This window comes from Podarcis gaigeae (assembly GCF_964106915.1).
Source record: "Podarcis gaigeae genome assembly, chromosome: 10".
In the NCBI taxonomy this organism is placed as follows: domain Eukaryota; kingdom Metazoa; phylum Chordata; class Lepidosauria; order Squamata; family Lacertidae; genus Podarcis; species Podarcis gaigeae.
Window position 1 is genome coordinate 37,723,872 of NC_139686.1, and position 19,849 is coordinate 37,743,720.

The window sequence follows — 19,849 nt, forward strand, 5'->3', positions numbered from 1 at the left end:
TTATGAAAATGTACTTTTGAAAAGGAATTTTAATTACCTAATAAACTGCACCTCATTTCATAATAATGATTAAAAATCTGTTGGGAGGGGGGGAATCAGCAACTGATAGTATCTCCCCCTCCAGTAAAGTCAAGCTGGAACAGATTCTCCTTAGATACACCTAATTTACATTTTCTTTGTTCTCATTCTTAAAAAGAGAGAGCAATGTAAGAGAGAAACAAAATTAATCATTTGTTTCTTTGATATAAAAAGATCTGAGACTAATTATTAGGATTAGCGTGGCTAGAAGTGTAATTAGTAAGCTGTAACAAATACCTTCACACCAAGTACAATGTTGGAAAGCAATTATGGCTCTTTCAAAGAGATGTTGAAAACATATCTGACTCTTGGTTTGAGAACACAAAGCCTGATCTAGAGATCTCTCTCTGTGTGCGCATCTGAGGTGCAGATAGAGATCTGCTGCTCATGCTTTCCCATTTGTGTCAATGGAGGTATTGTGAATGCACACACATTATTGTGGCGTATGAAGGCTAAGGCCCCTTCTTTGTCCTATATAGGAAAATAGGCAGGCAGGGTGACCATGTGGCTCAGTTCAGGGCAGGGATATTGAGAGGATAGGGATATTGCAAGGATTCAAGAAGGGTTCCTTGCCTACTGGAATCCTTGGAATAAGGTTCAAAGCAAGAAGGGTCCCTGTTTGCAGGGAAAGTGCCCTTGTGCTCTTCAGCACACAGAAAGGACACAGGTGGCAATACGCAAACTGGTGGACCCTGTTTCCCTACCATGGATAGGACTACCATAATGCAACAGTTGCCCAATACAAATTAGGGTAAATACAGTCTTTGCTGATTCTCACTGCCCCTGCGACAACCTCAAGCTTCCATAGGAAGTCACCTATGTCCAGCTGGTCCTGACTCTGTGTGTGTGTGAGGGGGTGTCATACAATATGGTCCCCCTCTCCATAACAATGCTATTGCCATCTATCAGGAAGAAGCATACCCCAATACCAGGAAAAATATACAAAAGATGCACAGGCTTGGGGTTGATCAATCATAATAGAGATTGATACGAGGTGACCATACCACACTCACTTGCTCTTGCCCGTACATGTCTCCCTGTCTCTCACAGACCACACTCATAGACACAATTTCTCACTTACCATTTACACCTTTTCCTCTCTCACACGCCACACCTCCTTCCCACAGAGACCACACACACACTTCTCTCTTTCCCTCTCTACCACAGGGAACCTCTCTCAATCTCATCCCACCCACAATATTCAAACCTCTCCTCTTCCCCATTTAGAAAAACTCTTCTATGGACAAAGGAAGTGCCAGCCATTAATACACAAGGGCCACCAACCTGGTGCCTGTGGGCAATGGGTTAGTGATCCCTAAACTATAATGTCAGCTAGTGAGATGTATTTTAGGAAATTACTCTTTTAGACAAGTATGGATTTTAAATCATGCCTCACGAAGCTGTACAGTTAAACTACAATGGAGACGACTCCCCAATCTGCTTTTCCTTCCTTCCTCCAACTTATGGAAAAGCAGGAGTTCTGTTTTCAAATTGAAAACACAACCATTTTATAATAGCCACATGTTTCAATTATAAGAAGTGCTCAATCAAATATTTAAAAAGATCCCTTTATCATATTTAGTGGAAAATTATATGAAGCAAACACAAATACATAATAGCTATGGGAACCAAGGGAAAGAGAAAAGGGGGGGGGGGAATTTACTCAGTGTGTAGGATGTACTCAAGATTGTTTTCAACAAATACTTATTAGATAACATAATGGGGTTAACTTCACTACTGGACTATGGAAGAACTGCTGTGGTGGGCATAAAAGAGGTTAAACGTTTTGAAATATTTTGCGGTACATTCCAGCGTACGTTCCAGAGTAACTTTTCATTTCAGAAGGGTATTTACCATTTTATACAGCCTTGCATTTAAGCACTTGCCTGGTAGTCAAAGTGACTGCATGTAGGCAAACATATTACAGGAGGAATAGAGTGAATGGCCAGGGAAGCATTCCATGCCAACCATTTAAAAAAATGTAGTGGGCTGCTGCAAAAGAGATGGAGCTGCCTGTCTTTCCTCCATCAATCCCAAGGCTAGTGAACATTTTCTGCAGGCTAGTAACTTCTGTAGAATTGTTTATAAGACTGATTTAACAGGGCAATCCTCAGCGCCACTGAGTTCACGTCGACATGCTTCCAGGTAAGTGTGTATAAGATTGCTGCCTAAAGGAGTGTTTTAAGGTTGCAATCTTGTGCACACTTTCCAGTGAGTAAGCCTCACTGAACGCAATGGTGGGTAGGCAAACATAGGTGTCCATTGCAAATTACTAAATAGCTACTTTCAAAATATTTTTACATATTAAACAAGGCAATTTCATGCTATGCACACTGCATACAACTGAGAGATTTTCATCAGACGTTTAAAAATGGTATTATTTTGTACTGTGTTGATTTTGTTCAAGCCGCATTTTTAGAAAGAGCGGGTTATAAATTCTTAAATATTGATAATAATTATTGTTGGAGATTTATCCTCATATTGAAGGACAGAGTCGCAGTTGTCACATTTGTCACGGGATATCCACAAAAATGGCCTCCTGGCCAAATGGAATGACACATAAGGGCACATTAACCCATGACTTTGCTAATCATGTTAATGGAAAAAGATGGTAAAGCGAGTTAAGAGCTTGAGCCACAGAGACAGCTGCCATGCATGCAACGCCACAACATTAAATTGCCCCGTGAACCCCATTCTCACCCGCAAGCCGTAACTTTTAACCTACCTGTTGCTTGAGAGCTTTTTCCACCCATGGGCTACTAGCATGCAGAATCCCATGCTGGGAACATACAACACTCGCTCTGCTACTACGAAGCCAACAGGAAAAAAAAGGTTGGAGGCTGGGATGAATGGCAACACTATTAAACAAAGTGCCTAAAAAAAAGCAAAAGAAAAAAAGACACACAAACACTAGCTAGAATTGCAAATTGTGCATATATTCATATAATGTATTATTCACTACATTTCTTTACCACCACCTTTCTTCTTTGGCACTCTGACATTCATAATAAAATAACAATAATTTTGAAGTGCAAACGGCATGCCTTCAGTTCTACCGAAACCATGACCAACAGCACACTTTATCAAATCTGTAGAACAAGTGAGCTGTAAAATGAACGGAAGAAAAATCTTGTTATGGCTTCAGCTGATCCAGATTGCAAGACATGCCTACTCAAGAGTCCTGAATCGCCCTGGGGACTGCTCCTATATTGAATTTTGTTTGAATTCTCACACCATTTCTGTAGCAGGGATGGCTGTTAACAAGTAATAGAGCAGCTGCCAGCATCCTTGCTGTTCACAAATTTTGATTCATTCCTAGAATGAGCGTGTGGGGGAGAGAGAGAAAAAAATCATCCTGTCCTAATGTTCAAACTGTTCCTGGTGCTACTGGCATGATGTCGTCGTAACCTGACAAAAAAACTTTGCTGCCAACGCGGCCCACATTGCGTGAACACATTACCGAGGGGGAGGGGAGGGATACATTACAAGGGGCGATAAGAGTAGAGGGGGAAATCGGCAGTCACGAAAGTACACTGCAAAGCAGACAGTGCAAAGTTAGAGATACACTGAAAAATGGGGCAAACTATTGACAAACACTACATACCATGCAACCTTAAACTATAGCTATACAATGTACCAATTTGATGGTTCAAAAGCATGTCAAAGTGCAAGTAGATAAACAGGTATGGCTCTGGCTGGAAGGTAAACAGTGTTTCCGTGCGCTGCTCTGGTTCGCCAGAAGTGGCTTAGTCATGCTGGCTACATGACCTGGAAGCTGTACGCCGGCTCCCTCGGCCAATAAAGTGAGATGAGCGCCACAGCCCCAGAGTTGGTCACGATTGGACCTAATGGTCAGGGGTCCCTTTACCTTTAAAACATTCTTAGGAGCACCGATCTAACTCAGCTTGATATGTTGTCATGCTAAATAATAGAAATCCATGTTAGGACCTACTAGGTGGTGGTAACAAATATATAAAAGAGAGTTAATTTAGGGGTTACGTTCCTGGCCCTCGCATTCGTCAGCAGACCACATGTTAAGTCCATTCTACCCTTTTCCAGGTCTAAAAGGACCCACATGTCAGTGAATGAACGCAAAATGGTCTAACGAAGGAAGCAAAGTAGTGAAGGTGAATGAGCACATATGTAGCAAGGATCAATTAATATGAAGCAATGGAATCTGGCAGTGCAAGTCCCTGGTGCATGTCCCCTAAAAGGTGTATGAACACAGCTCATACCCAAAGGCTCTAAAAGGAAGGAAATGGATTTCCCTGTTAACCAGTTTAAGCAGCACTTTAAGGAATCATTCTATCAACACTAATGCATCTTCATTTTCTGGCACTCAGGGCCCTTTGATGCGTCTAGTGTTAGACTTAAAGAGCTTCTCAGAATCAGATTCATGAAGAAACCTGCAAAAAAGTTTCCATTATAATCTGAATATGGATATTTTCAGGTACAGTGGCAGGATGGAGACAGGCACCAGGAGATTGGAGCAGGGGAAGGGTTGTCTGAAAGAATAGCCAAGATGATTTTCTCCTGTGAATTCTGGTCATGGACCATTCTTCCATTTCAATTCTAAATCACAGTGAGACATCACTTACCATCAACACAGTCTTGGAAGAATCTCCAGCATAGCGGAGACTGAAGATGAGCAATGTTCCCAAAAAGCAGAAGAAGGCGATGGTGGCAACATTTCTGATGTCTAGAAGAGATTCTACCAAAGGTATGGTGCCCATCGTCCAATCACAACACAATTCTGAGGGATTAAGAAGCAGCCAGGCATTCACAGGAAGGAGGTAGTTGAAAGTCAGCTGCCTTGCAGGAGATGGACTGACGGCAGCTGGGTTATCAAACCTAGTTCGAAGCAACAACAAAGGTTCCGTTTTAAACCGTTCTGAGTAACAGGAGATCCCAAGACACTGCAACGAACAGCAGATTCTGAACTTAAATCTTAGTAATTTGCCGTAAGAAAAGTTGGAGTGAGGAGAAAAATCTTGAAATCTCCAACTCCATAATTGTTCAATTTGTTATAACAAATATAAGCCATGGGCCGTACCAGTTAAGTTAATCTGACAGCATATACTCTTTCTCACTGCTGCTCAGCGACCAGAATGGATTAAGGAGAACCTCAGAGCGTACTGAAGTCCACAAGTGAATCATGCAAGAGTACATCTGGCCTGCAAGGGGGAGGCTACATGTGCCTTCTGATTTCTAACAGCCTGTGTGTAAGTCCCTTTGCCTTCAAGTCTTTGCAATGACCTAATAATGAGTCACAAGTAGAGGTCAAGTTGAGGCCTGTCTGTTCCCCCAGCAACTCCTTCAGGAGCCTCACCTTAGAACAAAAACCACTGGAGAAAAGAGATAGCCTAGTCATTGTCCGGCTGCATTCTTATCCACCTGAAATACTATAAAATAGAATCAATCTGCCTCATATATTCTGTCTCAATAGCATGAGCTACTAGTGTAGAACTGTGCTTCTGTCAGAAACACACATCAGCCACGCAGCCTGTCATCAAGAACAAGGTCACTTGCAAAAGAATGGCTAGCATTCTGAAAACGCTCCTTTTAATTAAAAAAGTTGTTTTATTCCATCTGCACTGACAGAACTGGCCATGGCCTAGTGTATTTGCAATGAGACTGGAAGCTTCCACTTCGGTTTTAGATTAACCACAGTTAACAGGCATTCTGCCTGAACCCAAAACTGTGGCTATTAATCTCTATTACGGTCAGTGAAAATAAGATCTCTTCATATCATAACTATGGTTAGCAAGAACAAGTAAAGATTAGCCAGTGTGGAAAGCTGTGGTTAATCTAAAATGTACACAAAACCTTTCATATCCTTCCTTGTGGCTTTGCCAGAGGAGGGGGGCCGTTCAAGCCCAAGACTTGCCGAGGCTCATTGTGTAACATTAAATTGGGCATCTGGTGAGAACAAGATGACAGACAAGGTGGAACACTGGACTGATCCAACAGGCTTTGCATATCTTCTTCTTAAGGACATGAGTTAGGGACATATCTTAGTTTTCAGAGAAATCAAACGATATAAAAGAATATCAGCTCTGCAATAAATCCAAGTGGACACCTGGTGGAAACTTACTCATCACCAAGTTGTAATATTTCATAATGATATACTGGGTCCTTTTTTTTTTTTTTTTACCTTGTAAACACTGGCAACTGCGACTGAATGACCTGGACTCTGATCACAACAAGAAGCAGAGTACTGAACATCAGAACTATCAGCTTCAACAGCATTTGGAGCATACAGTAAGGAATGCTGCCTTTGCCTCGGAGAATCTGTAACACTGTATCCCAAAGAATAGGCAAGGTATACTGGAAAAAAGGGGGGGGGGAGAAAAAGCTTAGTTTTCAAGCAAAGTAAACCTTTCACTGCCATTCACTGCCATGAACCAACAACAGCGATGAATACAGTTATGGTTAGTTAAATTGATAGACCACTTTTCAGTTTTGAAGTTCCCCAAACAGCGTACAATAAAAGCGCAAGCAATAAAGTCACATAAAGGCAACAAGAGGCAGCATAAAGTAAGCACAGCTATAAGTACTGTCCACGAGCCTTGCAAGAGTGAAGTGCTTCTATGGATGCCATTAATGGTTTGCTGCTGCTGTATTTTTCATGGATTCCAGCTGCTGGAAGCTTTTGTGGTGGCTCTTGCAGAGCCAAAGCAGCCTCTGCAAAGAGTCCATAGCTGCTGGGCCATGCAGTGCCCCTGACTTCATGTACTTCGGAGGTTTGCCAGGATGGGTTGCTTTCTCTGGGGAGTCGTGGCATGGCAGTGCAGCACAGGAACGAGCCATCCCATTTCGCAGCCCCCGCCTCACTTACTGAGGCTGTGCAGCTGTGGCAGCTTCTGGTGAGATCTCCGGGGAACCCGCCACCATGCAACCCCAATGGTGGAAGGGCACCCATGGGAATGCCGCCCCACAAGATTTTGCCACCCAAAGTGGCTGCTTCACTGTGCCTCATGGGCAGTCTGGCCCTGGCGGTGTGGACTGCATACCTAGTCATCGCCAAATCATTAAGTATTCCCCCTCCCCATTTGTTGGATCTCAGACAAAAGATCTTTCTGAAAATAAAGGCCTAACTATTTTGCTTTAAGGGAGAATGATGCCTACCCACTGACCCATCCATCCGCCTGCCTGCCTGCCTATCTATCATCTATCTATCTATCTATCTATCTATCTATCTATCTATCATCTATCTATCTATCTATCTATCTATCATCTATCTAATCTATGTATCACGGATGGCCAACCTATGGTGCTGCCTAGGAGTAGGAAGAAAAACACACAACCCAAAATCCAGTTTGTGACAGTCCACAATGTTAATTACTCAAACTTGCAAAATATCGAAGAATGCAGATATTATATATACACACATTATGAACAACTTCGGAGAACCTTTCCAGTAAAGAAGAGAATGAGGTAGATTCAAGGAATGTGAGGATAGCATGTTTTCCAAGTTAATTTTAAGGATTGTGTGTGTGTGGAGGAAACTTATTTGTCTCATTCTTAACCACCACAATTATAACTTCTAAATCTTGATTTAAAAGTCTTAAAGTTCACCAAATTAAAAAGTCGGCCTGTTTTAAATTGAAAACATTTCTATTGATATTTTGTTGGGTGCTTGCATGCTCTCCCCCCCCCCTTTAATACTGTAAGCAGCATACATTTACGTAGGGCGATTATTTGATTACTTATTCCCCTATTGCCTCAGAAGTGGATCTCTAGAAATATGAAAGAGTCTACACTCAGGATCCTGAGAGACATTTAATGACTAGGAAAATTAATCAAAATCTTAATAAAGAAAGACACTGAAAAGCGGTTATATGTAATCACATGATATTATGTTGAGGGCTGATCTGAGGAGCCAAAATATTTTTATTGGTTCAGGATGATGGGTTGCATTTATTAAGCTTGCTTGGTTTGATCCATGAATAGAAATCATGTGTGTAAACTGGAAATGTATAAAAGCCCATTTCTTTGGATGTGGTTCTTTTACGGCCTCCTCATTTTTGAGGCTGTCCCTATGCACATTTGTATTTCAATAAAGGCCTGTTTTTTCACTTGAAGCCTGCATCCTTTTTATTTTTGGTTTCTGGGAGGGTAACCTGCAGTCTAGGAACCCCTTTTAAATTTCTCCAACAGTGGCACTGTACCTTGTGAGTCTACCAGCCTGGAATGTTTTCAGTCAGTCTGTTCTGGCACAGCAAGATTGACTAGATTATCTTGAGGTGATTTTTAGTTCTATGTTGCCACGAACCTTTTGAGGGGTGCAAGTCACCCAAGCATGACAAAATAAAATAAGTGGTCACATGAGCATGACGTATTATCACAAAATTAGAAATTTGCACAATTCTTGGTTTAACCACAGGCTTAGAATGAGATTGCACAAGTTCCTTACCCCTTGAGCTATAAATACTTCATAGACACAACAGATTCCCACCACTGTTATTCCTTGTTCCTTACATAATGTTGCCACAGCCACCAGAAACACAGTCACTGCAATAGGAGTCCACACTGCAATGCAAAAGAGACAAACGGTTAGCTGGCAAAAAATCTAGGGAAAGAAAAAGGTCATTTGTAATTGCTGAGAGCATGACTAGCAATACTTTATGAACTGGGAGCTCTCATCAATTTCCTTATCCTTTTGTAGACTAAATGAGGTGGGCAAGCCAATCACATTGGGTTGAGCAAAGCGCATTCCTACTGCTAGTACAGTGGTACCTTGGTTCTCAAACTTAATCCGTTCCGGAAATCCATTCCAAAACCAAAGCGTTCCAAAATCAAGGTGTACTTTCCCATAGAAAGTAATGCAAAACGGATTAATCTGTTCCATACTTTTAAAAACAACCCCTAAATCAGCAATTTAACGTGAATTTTACTTTCTGATGAGACCATTGATCCATAAAATCAAAGCAATAAACAATGTACTGCAGTCACACAACCAATCAATCAGTAGCTGAACTGGGTTCCACACAGTTACAAAAACAAAACAAAAAGAGCCGCAAAAGCAAAATAAATAGCAAAAACAGACAGACCTCAGTCTAACACTCAAAAGGGAGCACGCTCAGTTTCCGAAAAAGGTTCGCAAACCAGAACACTTACTTCTGGGTTTGCAGTGTTTGGGTTCCAAGTTGTTTGAGTACCAAGGCGTTTGAGAACCAAGGTACTACTGTACCGAAAGCTAACAATAATGTAGCATTCTCACCTACTGATGCAGACTTAGAAAGCAATCCTTGTATACGCTGCCTGTTTTTGAAGTTTTTAGAGGTGGCAAGTAGGGCTATATGTTCCTTTAAAATGAACCTAAAAACTGGCATTTTAACAAGCACATTCAGATGAAAAGAATCCATCCTAGCAGCTCCTTTCCCACCTGCAGCATCTCCAGGCAGAGTTGAGAGAGACTCCCATCTAAAACCCTGAAAAGCCACTTCCAGGCAGCATAGGCAATGCTGAACTGTTGGACCAATGGTCTGACTCCTATGTTCCAATGGATAACCAAGGGAAGCTTCCTATGTTCCTAATGATGCTTGAGGCCAAACAGGGTTTGGATGAGGAGTAAAAACAATCAGAATGCATTGATTTAAGAAGAGTGCCTCTTACTCACACTCACTAATTCTCACCAGTAGTGTACTACTACTGGTATACCACTGGTAGTAGGAACTACTACTACTAGGACTGCACTATTAGAAAAAAGGAGCACCAGAGACCAACACAAAGGGAAGTTTTGATAGCTTTCTTTTGCGGACTACACCCTTAGAGGTCATTGTGTCTGTGAATAAAACTACATGACCCAAAGCAGGTATTTACCAATCGTGTTTTCTGGACCTCTGGACCTGGTATATGACAAAAAGGCAGCTAGGAAAAAGATGGAGGAGAGAAGCTCTGCTCTGCCCACTACACCAGTTACCTAAACAGAAGAGGAGAGAGTGATCATTAGGTAAACAAAATTAGGATGTAAAGACAGAAGGTAAACCAGCTATGCAAGTGATGAACAAAGACTACAGGATAAATGCAATCCTTAGGGGCACCTGCACCAAAAGTAAACTAAATAAAAAAGCAAAGACAAGTGGAGTGAGCTTCCACTACTTTGGTGACGGACAATGTCAAGTATAGCATTATTGTGCCCTCATGTGGCTGATAAATGGAAGTACTCAAATCCTAATTAGGATTGCTGTGTTTTTTATGTACAAAACGTGGTGAGAAAGCATGCCTAACCAATGACATTTTCGGCGGATGCATTTATAGTCTCACCATGTGCAACATGCGCAAGTGCTTGCTCAAAAAGACATGCATGCACCAATTTCCAGAGGCCTCAGCCTTTCCTAGGGCACCCTCCAAGGGTTACAAGACCACCACCATTCCCAAACACTGGTCATACTGGTTGGTGCCGAATAAAGTTGTTGCCCAAAATATCTGGTGGGCACCAGATTGGGAAGACTGGCCTTTGCCATAATAAATGCACTGTTCATTTTTTGAGGCTTTTAGTAGCTTATAAAAGCACCACAGAGGAACATAGAACATATTCAGTTAGCAGAACCATCTCCCAGGAGTTGAGTGCTTGGAGCTTGACTGTTATAAACCTTCAGTGTTGTTTATTTCTACAACTGATCATCCATGTTTAGAACTTGCATTTCAAATCCACGGTTAAACTTCTACTCCAATCCTACTCAAAGTGATGGTACACAGGCTGGTGCTGGTCTGCGAGTCATTGGCTGCTCATCCTCAGTGACTCTATTACCCCATCTGTGAACTACCCTGAGACTCCCAGGTATAGGGCACTATATAAATTCAATAAAGAATAACAACAACATCACAGCCCAGCTTGGGCAGGATGCTTCATGGACCAAATACAGTTGTACCTCAGGTTACATACACTTCAGGTTACAGACTCCGCTAACCCAGAAATAGTACCTCGGGTTAAGAACTTTGCTTCAGGATGAGAACAGAAATCGTGCTCTGGCAAAGCAGCAGCAGTGGAAGGCCCCATTAGCTAAAGTGGTGCTTCAAGTTAAGAACAGTTTCAGGTTAAGAATGGACTTCCGGAATGAATTAAGTACTTAACCCGAGGTACCACTGTATGGTACAGGCCCCTGGCATATGGCGGGTGGGGCAGGGATTGCCAGTCCTCCAGATCAGATAGCTTGAGAAGCACTGCTCTGCACTGATTTATTTGGCTAAATTCAGAAGCTTCAATTGGTGCAGAAGACAGCTGCCTGGAGGAACCAAGTGATGGGAGCAGGTTTGCAAACCCTTTGCATTGGTTTGTTTCCTGGTCTAGTTCAAAGCGCCGCTTGCTGCCTTTGAAGCACTAAACCAGGCAATGAAAAGCTGACTAGAATTCAACACCCAGCATTCCTGAGCACTGGACTTGCTGGTTGGGGATGATGGGAGCTGGAGTTCACAACATCTGGAGGGCATGATGCAAAAGCTAAGATATTGATGACACTCACAGACAAAGTGTATCTTTTGAAAAGGGACTCAAGGAGCTGTCAGGCTTATGAAACTGCCCAAACTGAACACTGCAACAGGAAGAAAGGAAACTGCCTTATATGAAGTCAGACCCTATAGCTCAGTACAGTGGTACCTCCAGTTGTGCACAGAATCCATTCTGAAGCTCCGGTTGGATCCCGAGGAATTTGCAACTGGAGGTGCCTGTTCTGTCCATGCGCACGGTAGAGCGCTTCTGCGCATGCAGCAAAACCCAGAAAAATACCTCTGGGTTTCCCGCATGTGTAACCCGAAGGATACACAACCAGAGATACCACTGTATAGTCAACATTGGCCATGACTCTCCAGGATTATAGAGCAGGGACCTTCGCCAGTCTAGAGAAATCAGGGGCTGAATCTGGGACATTTTGAATGCAAAGGATGAGTTATACCACTGAGCTCCAGCCCATGCCCTAACAGGGATGGAAAGAAACAGAGAGAGAAAATTAACATATTAATCTAGGCCATCATCCAAAGGATTTGTTCATGCAAATGAGCTATGTAGCTAGCAGAATTCTCTTTGTAGTTAACCCTGATACAATTCCCACAGCCAACAAGGTAAGCTCATTTTAAAGACAAGTGACAGCTTACTTCAATGCCTGTCATTGAAACCTACCACAGAGAAGATGACAAAAAAATGCTCCTGTTGTACTCTTGGAATTTTTTTTTACAGTGCCAAACCAACTTCTTGAGATTGTTGGAATTTGAAAGTTGACAAATTCAACACACCACGGTCTGATTTAGGTCTGACTCAATACAAGGCCGCTTTCTATGTTCCTATTCTCCTTCCCAAGATAGATAAAAGACTGTCATTGCTGATAGTTTGTCATTTGTTGCTAAGAGAACTATTCTTTAACAAGAACTCAACAGAGGCTTTTCAGACTTACTTACCGCTTCAGTGTGTATTGGGTGCACTGCAAAGAGTATGGAAGCAACCAAACTGCTCTTGTTGTCCAAGAAAAGCTTACAGACCTTGAGGAAGACAATACAAACAGCTGCATGGAAGATGACGTTTAGGAAGTGGTAAGAGACAGCATTTAACTCGCTGAACAGGTAGTTCAAACGGAACGTGAGCACAGTGAGCGGCCGATATGACTTGTGACTTCGCTCCTAAAAAACAAAAAGACACAGACCCACATGTAGATCGAACTGTTGGGGGGGGGATATATCCATCTTTGGGGTAATATAGCTCAACTAGAGCATAAAATCAGAAGCCTAAAAGCAAGACACATTGCAAATAGTTGAGTCTTCCCAAGAAAGCAGACACCATGAAAGAAAACCTCCCAACATTCAGAAAGATATGCAGGCTTCACAAATATGGTCACTAGCAGCAAAAAACCCTACCTTGAGCAATACAGTCGTACCTCAGCTCCTGAACCCTTTGGGAGATGAACATTCTGGTTCCCAAACACCACAAACATGGAAGTGAGTGTTCTGGTTTTTGAACGTTCTTTTCAGAAGCCGAACGTCCGATGGGGCTTCCGCTGCTTCCAATTGGCTGCAGAACCTTCCTGCAGCCAATCAGAAGCTGTGCTTTGGTTTTCGAACGTTTCAGAAGACGAACGGACTTCCAGAACGGATTCTGTTTGACTGCACACACAAATCCTTGCCCCTGAGATTGCTGGGCATTGTACAGAATTCATAAGAAAGCCTCATACTCTACATTAATAAAGCTCAGCGCAATGTGAGAACACTGCTCTCCCAAGTTTGCTGGCTTGTGGAGAAGACTTGATGGAAGCTTGGGAGGTTCCCCGATGTCTTTCTGAGCTTTGGATGCATTGACCCCAATTCTGCCTGGTCACCCCAGTAGCATATAAAAAGAACCTGTCCCAACTCCCCTGTGAGCTTATGTCCTTTGATTATTTGTTTACTGCAAACCTTGCAGTTTTGCAGATGGGGCTTGGTTTCTAGATCATACAAGCAGAGCTCTAGAACAAACTGCTGCAGATTGGAGGGCTTCTGTTTGGGGTTGTAGCCACTCTTTCCCTTCTCTGTCTGTGCCTTGTTATATCTTTGTTCCTCTTCCTCTTAGTGGCCCCATTCCATTCCACTTCCCATTTGCTCTACAATCCCGTACTCAACCCAATTAGACAGAAATCCATAGCCATTGAGTCCTTACTTGTTTTTTTTAACAGACATTTTTGGTGCTCCTGCAAACCTCATGGTTACCTGGCTCTGCCAATACCTCCCATCTTTTTTTTAAGGGTGCTGTTATTTTGGAAACATTTGTACCAGCTCATGAAGTCATGAATTGGACATAGAGAAAGAAATATTGCTCTTCTCTTGGTACTACAGCTTGAATTATGTTCAATGTCCCTGTATTCCTTTGTGTCCAGGGATCAGCAACCTTTTCCAGCCGTGGGCTGGTCCACTGTCCCTCAGACCTTGGGGGGACGGGATGGGACTATATTTTGGAAAAAAAATGATGAACGAATTCTTATGCCCCACAAATAACCCAGAGATGCATTTTAAATAAAAGCACACATTCTATACATGTAAAAACACCAGGCAGGACCCAAAAATAACCCAGAGATGCATTTTAAATAAAAGGACACATTCTACTCATGTAAAAACATGATGATTCCCGTACCATCCTCGGGCCAGATTTAGAAGGCGATTGGATCAGATCCAGCCCCCAAGCCTTAGTTTGTCTACCCATGATCAAGACTATGAACATATACATTACAAAATAAAGTTTATGGAAGGTATAATACTAATTTTTCAGCTTTTAAAAAAATCTCATTAAAAACTTTAAAGTTTGGGTGTTGCAAGCCACTGGCCTACTTTAGATAATTATACATCAGCTTAATAAAGGTAAAGGTACCCCTGACCGTTAGGTCCTGTCGCGGATGACTCTGGGGTTGTGCGCTCATCTCACTCTATAGGCCGAGGGAGCCGGCATTTGTCTGCATACAGCTTTTGAACAAAGCCCCTTCACTCCTCCTTTTGCAGGAGTAACATCTAAACCAAGAAATTTCTAACAAACCACCATTTCCCAATCTGGGAAGGTTGTGTTACTGGTTTCTGAACAAGCCAAGATCTCAAACTAGTTCAAACTGTGAAACGTTCTGGTTCGTTTCAAGTCTGGTAACCCTACTTTCCCAGTATGGGTGGAATGGGAAATCATGGTTAGAGATTTCCTGACCTAATTGAAGCTTGCAAAATGGGAGGGAAGGGGATGCAGACACAGGCAAAAAAAACAAACCCCCACTTCAATCAAAAACCAGTTTAAGCCAATATATGATTGTCCTAATGTGGCCAATGTTTCGGCTCAGCAAGACATTTCAATAATGCTGTCAATATTTCTACAGGATGATAATCAGTTACCTCAGACATAGGAGTCCCCCAGAAGTCATTCAGGAAGAGATTTTTTAAAGGAGTAGAAGGATGCAAATCTTTGTTGTCCAAAATGGCTGAAACGTCGTCAAAAACAAAGCCACAAAACAGGCTGTTCCAATAGCAAGCTGCCACCACTCCAACTATTAGTGCAATTTCCTTTAGGTTAACATAAGCCATCTTCTCCGGAGCTCTCAAAAATTATAGCTGTGGAACAGATTCAAACATGTCTTAACAATCTTTTTTTCAGTAAAAATCGGCATTTGCAAATCAAAATGGCTGATTTAACTAGCACAGCATTTGCCAACCTGGTGCCCTCCAGAGTGTTTAAAACCAAGCCATATATTTCAGTGTTCTCACCTACTGGTATTTTGCCAGTGCGGTCATATGAATGGTGCAAAGGAGAAACCTACAAACCTGAATCCTGAGATAACAAGAGGAGTCAGGGTAGTAGTGTTCATCCCTGTTTTAGATGGCGAGGGGATAAGATTTTAGTCTGCAATCCCATACCTGGGAGTCAGCCCTACTGAAGACAAATGATGATTCCTTATGAGAATTCATACTTAAGATTGAGCTGCTAGATTGAGTTTATAGGAATCATAGAAGTAGAGAATTGTAGAGTTGGAAGGGACCCTGAGGGTCATCTAGTCCAATCCCCTGCAATGCAGGGATCTTTCCCCCAACACGGGACTTGAACCCACAACCCTGGGATTAAGAGTCTCATGCTGGGACCAACTGAAGTATCCCAGCAGTAAATAATTACTCCTAGCTCACAGCACTATAGTTTCACAGCTCTGTCTCTTAACCACCATACAGTGCTGGTCTCCAAAAGCAAATTTATGGACAATTCAAACTATTCTTTCACTAGTTGTTCCTTGTCAGGGTTTCAGGTCATTTCCCACCCCCATCAGTGAGATCAGCCACATTATATATATAAAAAAATAATACAGGAATTAGTTGCAAATACTGGCTTCTATTAACAACCTGGGGTTCACATTCTGATCTCAGGAACAAAGAGACATGCCCCAAAATATCACAAAGAATGCTTGCTGCTAAAAAAATATATTCAGTTTTGCTCTTTATATTAGAAGGAAACAACTACCTAGATTTTATTTGGGGTGTGCGTGTAATAATTTAAAGCAGTATGAACCTGATGCCCAGCGTCTGCTGAACATCTTTAATAAAATCTTTGACTCACGTTTCAAGCACAGTATCTCTTCATTTAAGCATTCTCTTCTTTAAAAATCTGTTTTGAAGTCACTGTGATCAGCACTGGATTTTTATGGATCTTTACTAGAAAAACAGAGAATAATAATTATTATTATTAGCAAGTTAGTTACCATTTTGCTAAAAGAACTGTGATTTCCCCATACAATTACAAAGCCCTCACACCCAGATAGTTGAAAGCTGACAAAATATATATTTTAAAATACTGCAAGGTGTAATAAACAGGATAGTATACAAATAATCGTACATACAGGAAATAATTTATGAAACCACTCTTTAAATTACTTCCAAAACCATCTTCTGTTTCAATGCCTAAATAGGGCTTTCCAACTGGCAAGGGGAACCCCATTAGTTTATATCTATTTTATAATTGATTTTATAGATGTAAATAGCTTAGAATCCAACTTGGCATATAAGCAATTTATACATTAATAAACAGTAACTAGTAATATTTGAAGATACCTGTTTAACAAACTTGGCCTCTAATATATCAGAACTGGTATTACTATTGTAGCATGTTACAATGTACATGTCCCACATGTACAGTTAAACATTTAGGTGGAGGAAGTTTTTGGCAATTCCCCCTCCCTGCATCCCCTAAATCTGCTCCAGAGGATTGGGGGAGTCCCCAAGGGGCTTCAAGGGGCAGCGGAAGTTGCTAAATATTGCTTGCCTTCCTCTTCTGCTCACAAAAGCTTTAAAGTCAGTCTTGAAAGTGTGTGAAGAATGCTCAGAAGAGGGATCATAAACTCAGAGGTTTAGCCCATGCTTCACCCAGAGAAAATTCAATTTATGCCTGACTAGGAGAAACAGGTCAAGTTTTATAAAAGTGAACAATATATCTATACTGCTTTAATTTTGCACAAAGTTCACATTTTCTTGTGCCTTTTTTTGGGGTGGGTGGGTGCAGAGTCAAAAATACACAGCATTCATAAAGATCTCTGTGCAAGAGCTCTTTGCCATGCACCTCACTGATCACAGCCAGATGCATATATTTGCACAGAGCAATCTAAAGCACCAATATGAATATGAGTGTCTCTCCATTTGTGCAATGTTCTGCTTGCATATTTGTAAAGATATTTTAAAAATTGTCCAGTAGCACCTTAGAGACCAATTAACGTAGTTGGTCTCTAAGGTGCTACTGAATTTTTTTTTTATTTTTTTTATTTCTTTCGACTGCATCAGACCAACATGGCTACCTACTTGAATCTTGCATATTTGTGTCCTTCAGAACTTCAGGTGAAGTATTCATTTCCAGTACAGTACACATTTATGTTATGGAATTAAAAAGTGTGATGTGGGGTGGGAATTTTCTAGTGCTTTGCTTTTCTGTGTAAATCTGTCCATTTTTTGAGTTCATTGCTAATCATTCCAATTGCAAATACAGTATTCGGCAACCATTTTTAGCTTAATTGACTCAGTATAAGTAAAATAAGCATGTTATATGAGATTGTTCTCTAGGGCACTATAAATTTTTCCGTGTAAATTGCTTCAATTTACTTAGGAATGTTTTCTATGCTAACATTTTCCAGAAAACACACATCCCTAACATTCTACAGCAGAGAATTAAAACATGCTTAGTAGGTTCTCTCTCTCTCTCTCTCTCTCTCTCTCTCTCTCTCACACACACACACACACACACACACACATTTGGTGTGATGCATAGGTGAGAAATCAGAAGACAGTGAATGTATCTCACACCCTGGGAATTAGAAAATAAAAACAACCAAACATCAGAAAGTTCACAAGCTGTCATTTAAGATCTCCAGAAAAACACTACAGAGGAGAAAAAGAAAAGATAAAAACCAACAAAGAGAACTCTGTCTTCTTTTCTTCCTAGTGCTATTTAAAGAGCAGTTAAATGGAGACCTGCCTGCCATAATTCACACAGAAGGGATGCAATTTTTATGTCAGGGAAGATGTCGCTAGGATATAGGCACCCAATGGGAAATGGGCAGGTTTCTAATACAAACTAACAGGCATATATAGGAGTCAAAATCTACATTGAAAATGGATCATTTCTAAAGAGCTAGATGCAGCTAGATTCTCCCCATTGTTAGCTTTTTTTAAACAAAACAAAAAAATCTTCTTAAAGTTGGTATACGTGGTTCTCCTGATTCAATCCCAGCAACAACCCTGTGAGGTAGGTTAGACTGAGAAGCAATGATTGTCCCAAGATGAGCTTCATGGCTGAGTGGGTATTTGAACCCAGGTCCCTCAAGGTCCTAGTTCCACACTTTAACCACGAGAGAAAACCATTTGGCATCCTCAACTGGAGAAGCTGCACAGACTGCTCTTGAGAAGACTACCTTTTGATCTGCCATCATGGACCAAGTTCTCACTACAGCAGGGATGGGGAACCTGTAAGCCTCCTAATGTTGATGGCCTATAGCTCCTATCACCCCAGATCGTTGGACATGCTGGATAGAGTGGTGCGAGTTCAGAGTCCAACAACATTGGGAAGACCACAGGTTCCCCATTGCTGCCCAAAAGACTGGGCAGGCAACTGAGCCTTCACATGACCCATATGACTATTAATATCAATCAAGTACATCCACTGTATTCTTATTGGCACCTGCTAGAAACATTCTTGTTCAGACAAGCCTACCCAGATGTTTAGAAAGCTGGTGCAAGTTTTAATTTGTTTCAGCCTGTTTTTGTTTTCACTTTTTGCATGTTTAAAACTATTGCTGTATACAGTGGTACGTTGGGATACAAACGGGATCCGTTCTGGAGCCCGGTTCACATCCTGAACATAACGTAAGACGGAACAGTGCGCCTGCTGCGTTTAGCCGCTTCCGCACATGCACGTGAAGTCATTTTGACCGTCTGCGCATGCGCGAGCAGTGAAGCCTGGAAGTAACGCGCTCCGTTACTTCCTGGTCGCCGCGGAGCGCAACCCGAATGCGCTCAACCTGAAGCGTATTTATCCCGAGGTATGACTATTTTTTTTAGTGATAATATCATTGTTGCACCTTTTTTGGAAAGCACTTTGAGTTCTTTTCTACGATTAAGCGGTATATAAATTATATGAAATAAATAAGTAGCTGACAAGGTAATACTTCATCCCTAGGCATGTACATGGACTACTTGTGTATTGGTGCACGCCCACAGGAAAGGTCTCTAGAGACACAGAATGTCGTATTTCCCAGTGAATTTACCTTTAGCCTACTGTAGAGAACCTGGAACAGACAAGGATTTCCCATGAGTCAAGGGAGCAAGGGAATCTTCTGTTTACATCTTCAGCATCTTCCCCCATCTTGCTAACTCAGCTACAAATGATTTCACAATTCGTCTCAAATGAAGAGGGATTATGCAAGAGCAGGCAACTGGAATTATGCCACTAGTCTTGCCCCTTTTTTAGGCCTCAAGGAGAATGTTCGCTACTGAAAATATTGTTTGCCTGCAAAGGTGAAGGAATTTTTGGGAGTCTCCCCTTCAGTAAAGGGTTTGACCACCAGTGCACAAAACTAATTGAAGACGTATGATCACTTAAAGAGTTGCTTGTTAAAACATCAGCTGGAATTTTTCTTTGTAGCGTCTGCAGATCTTGCATGTAGCCCAACAGGTGTTTCAAACATAGCATGTTGAGTAGATTAGAAAGAGAGTTGCCAGGCCTGGACTGGCCCTTTGGACATTACAGAGACGGCTGTGCTTCAATTCTTTCTAACATCCAAGGTAAGGATCTCCCCAAATGGAAGGG

At 41.7% G+C, this 19,849-nt stretch overlaps 1 protein-coding gene across 2 annotated transcripts in view; it reads right to left on the minus strand.

The window, feature by feature from the left end:
- TMTC3 (transmembrane O-mannosyltransferase targeting cadherins 3) overlaps positions 1-19,849 on the minus strand; it is a 34,941-nt gene that overhangs the window by 12,520 nt on the left and 2,572 nt on the right. Inside the window, exons 2-9 of one of the 2 annotated variants that reach the window (XM_083699107.1) lie at positions 16,118-16,212; positions 14,911-15,126; positions 12,475-12,693; positions 9,904-10,003; positions 8,495-8,610; positions 6,233-6,405; positions 4,677-4,929; positions 2,804-2,952 (exon numbers count right to left, since the gene is read on the minus strand). In XM_083699107.1, coding sequence (XP_083555233.1) covers positions 2,804-2,952; positions 4,677-4,929; positions 6,233-6,405; positions 8,495-8,610; positions 9,904-10,003; positions 12,475-12,693; positions 14,911-15,099 — 1,199 coding nt within the window. In that variant the 5' untranslated portion in view covers positions 15,100-15,126; positions 16,118-16,212. Of the gene's footprint in view, positions 1-2,803; positions 2,953-4,676; positions 4,930-6,232; positions 6,406-8,494; positions 8,611-9,903; positions 10,004-12,474; positions 12,694-14,910; positions 15,127-16,117; positions 16,276-19,849 lie in introns of both variants that reach the window. The other variant, XM_083699108.1, reaches the window with a different exon arrangement.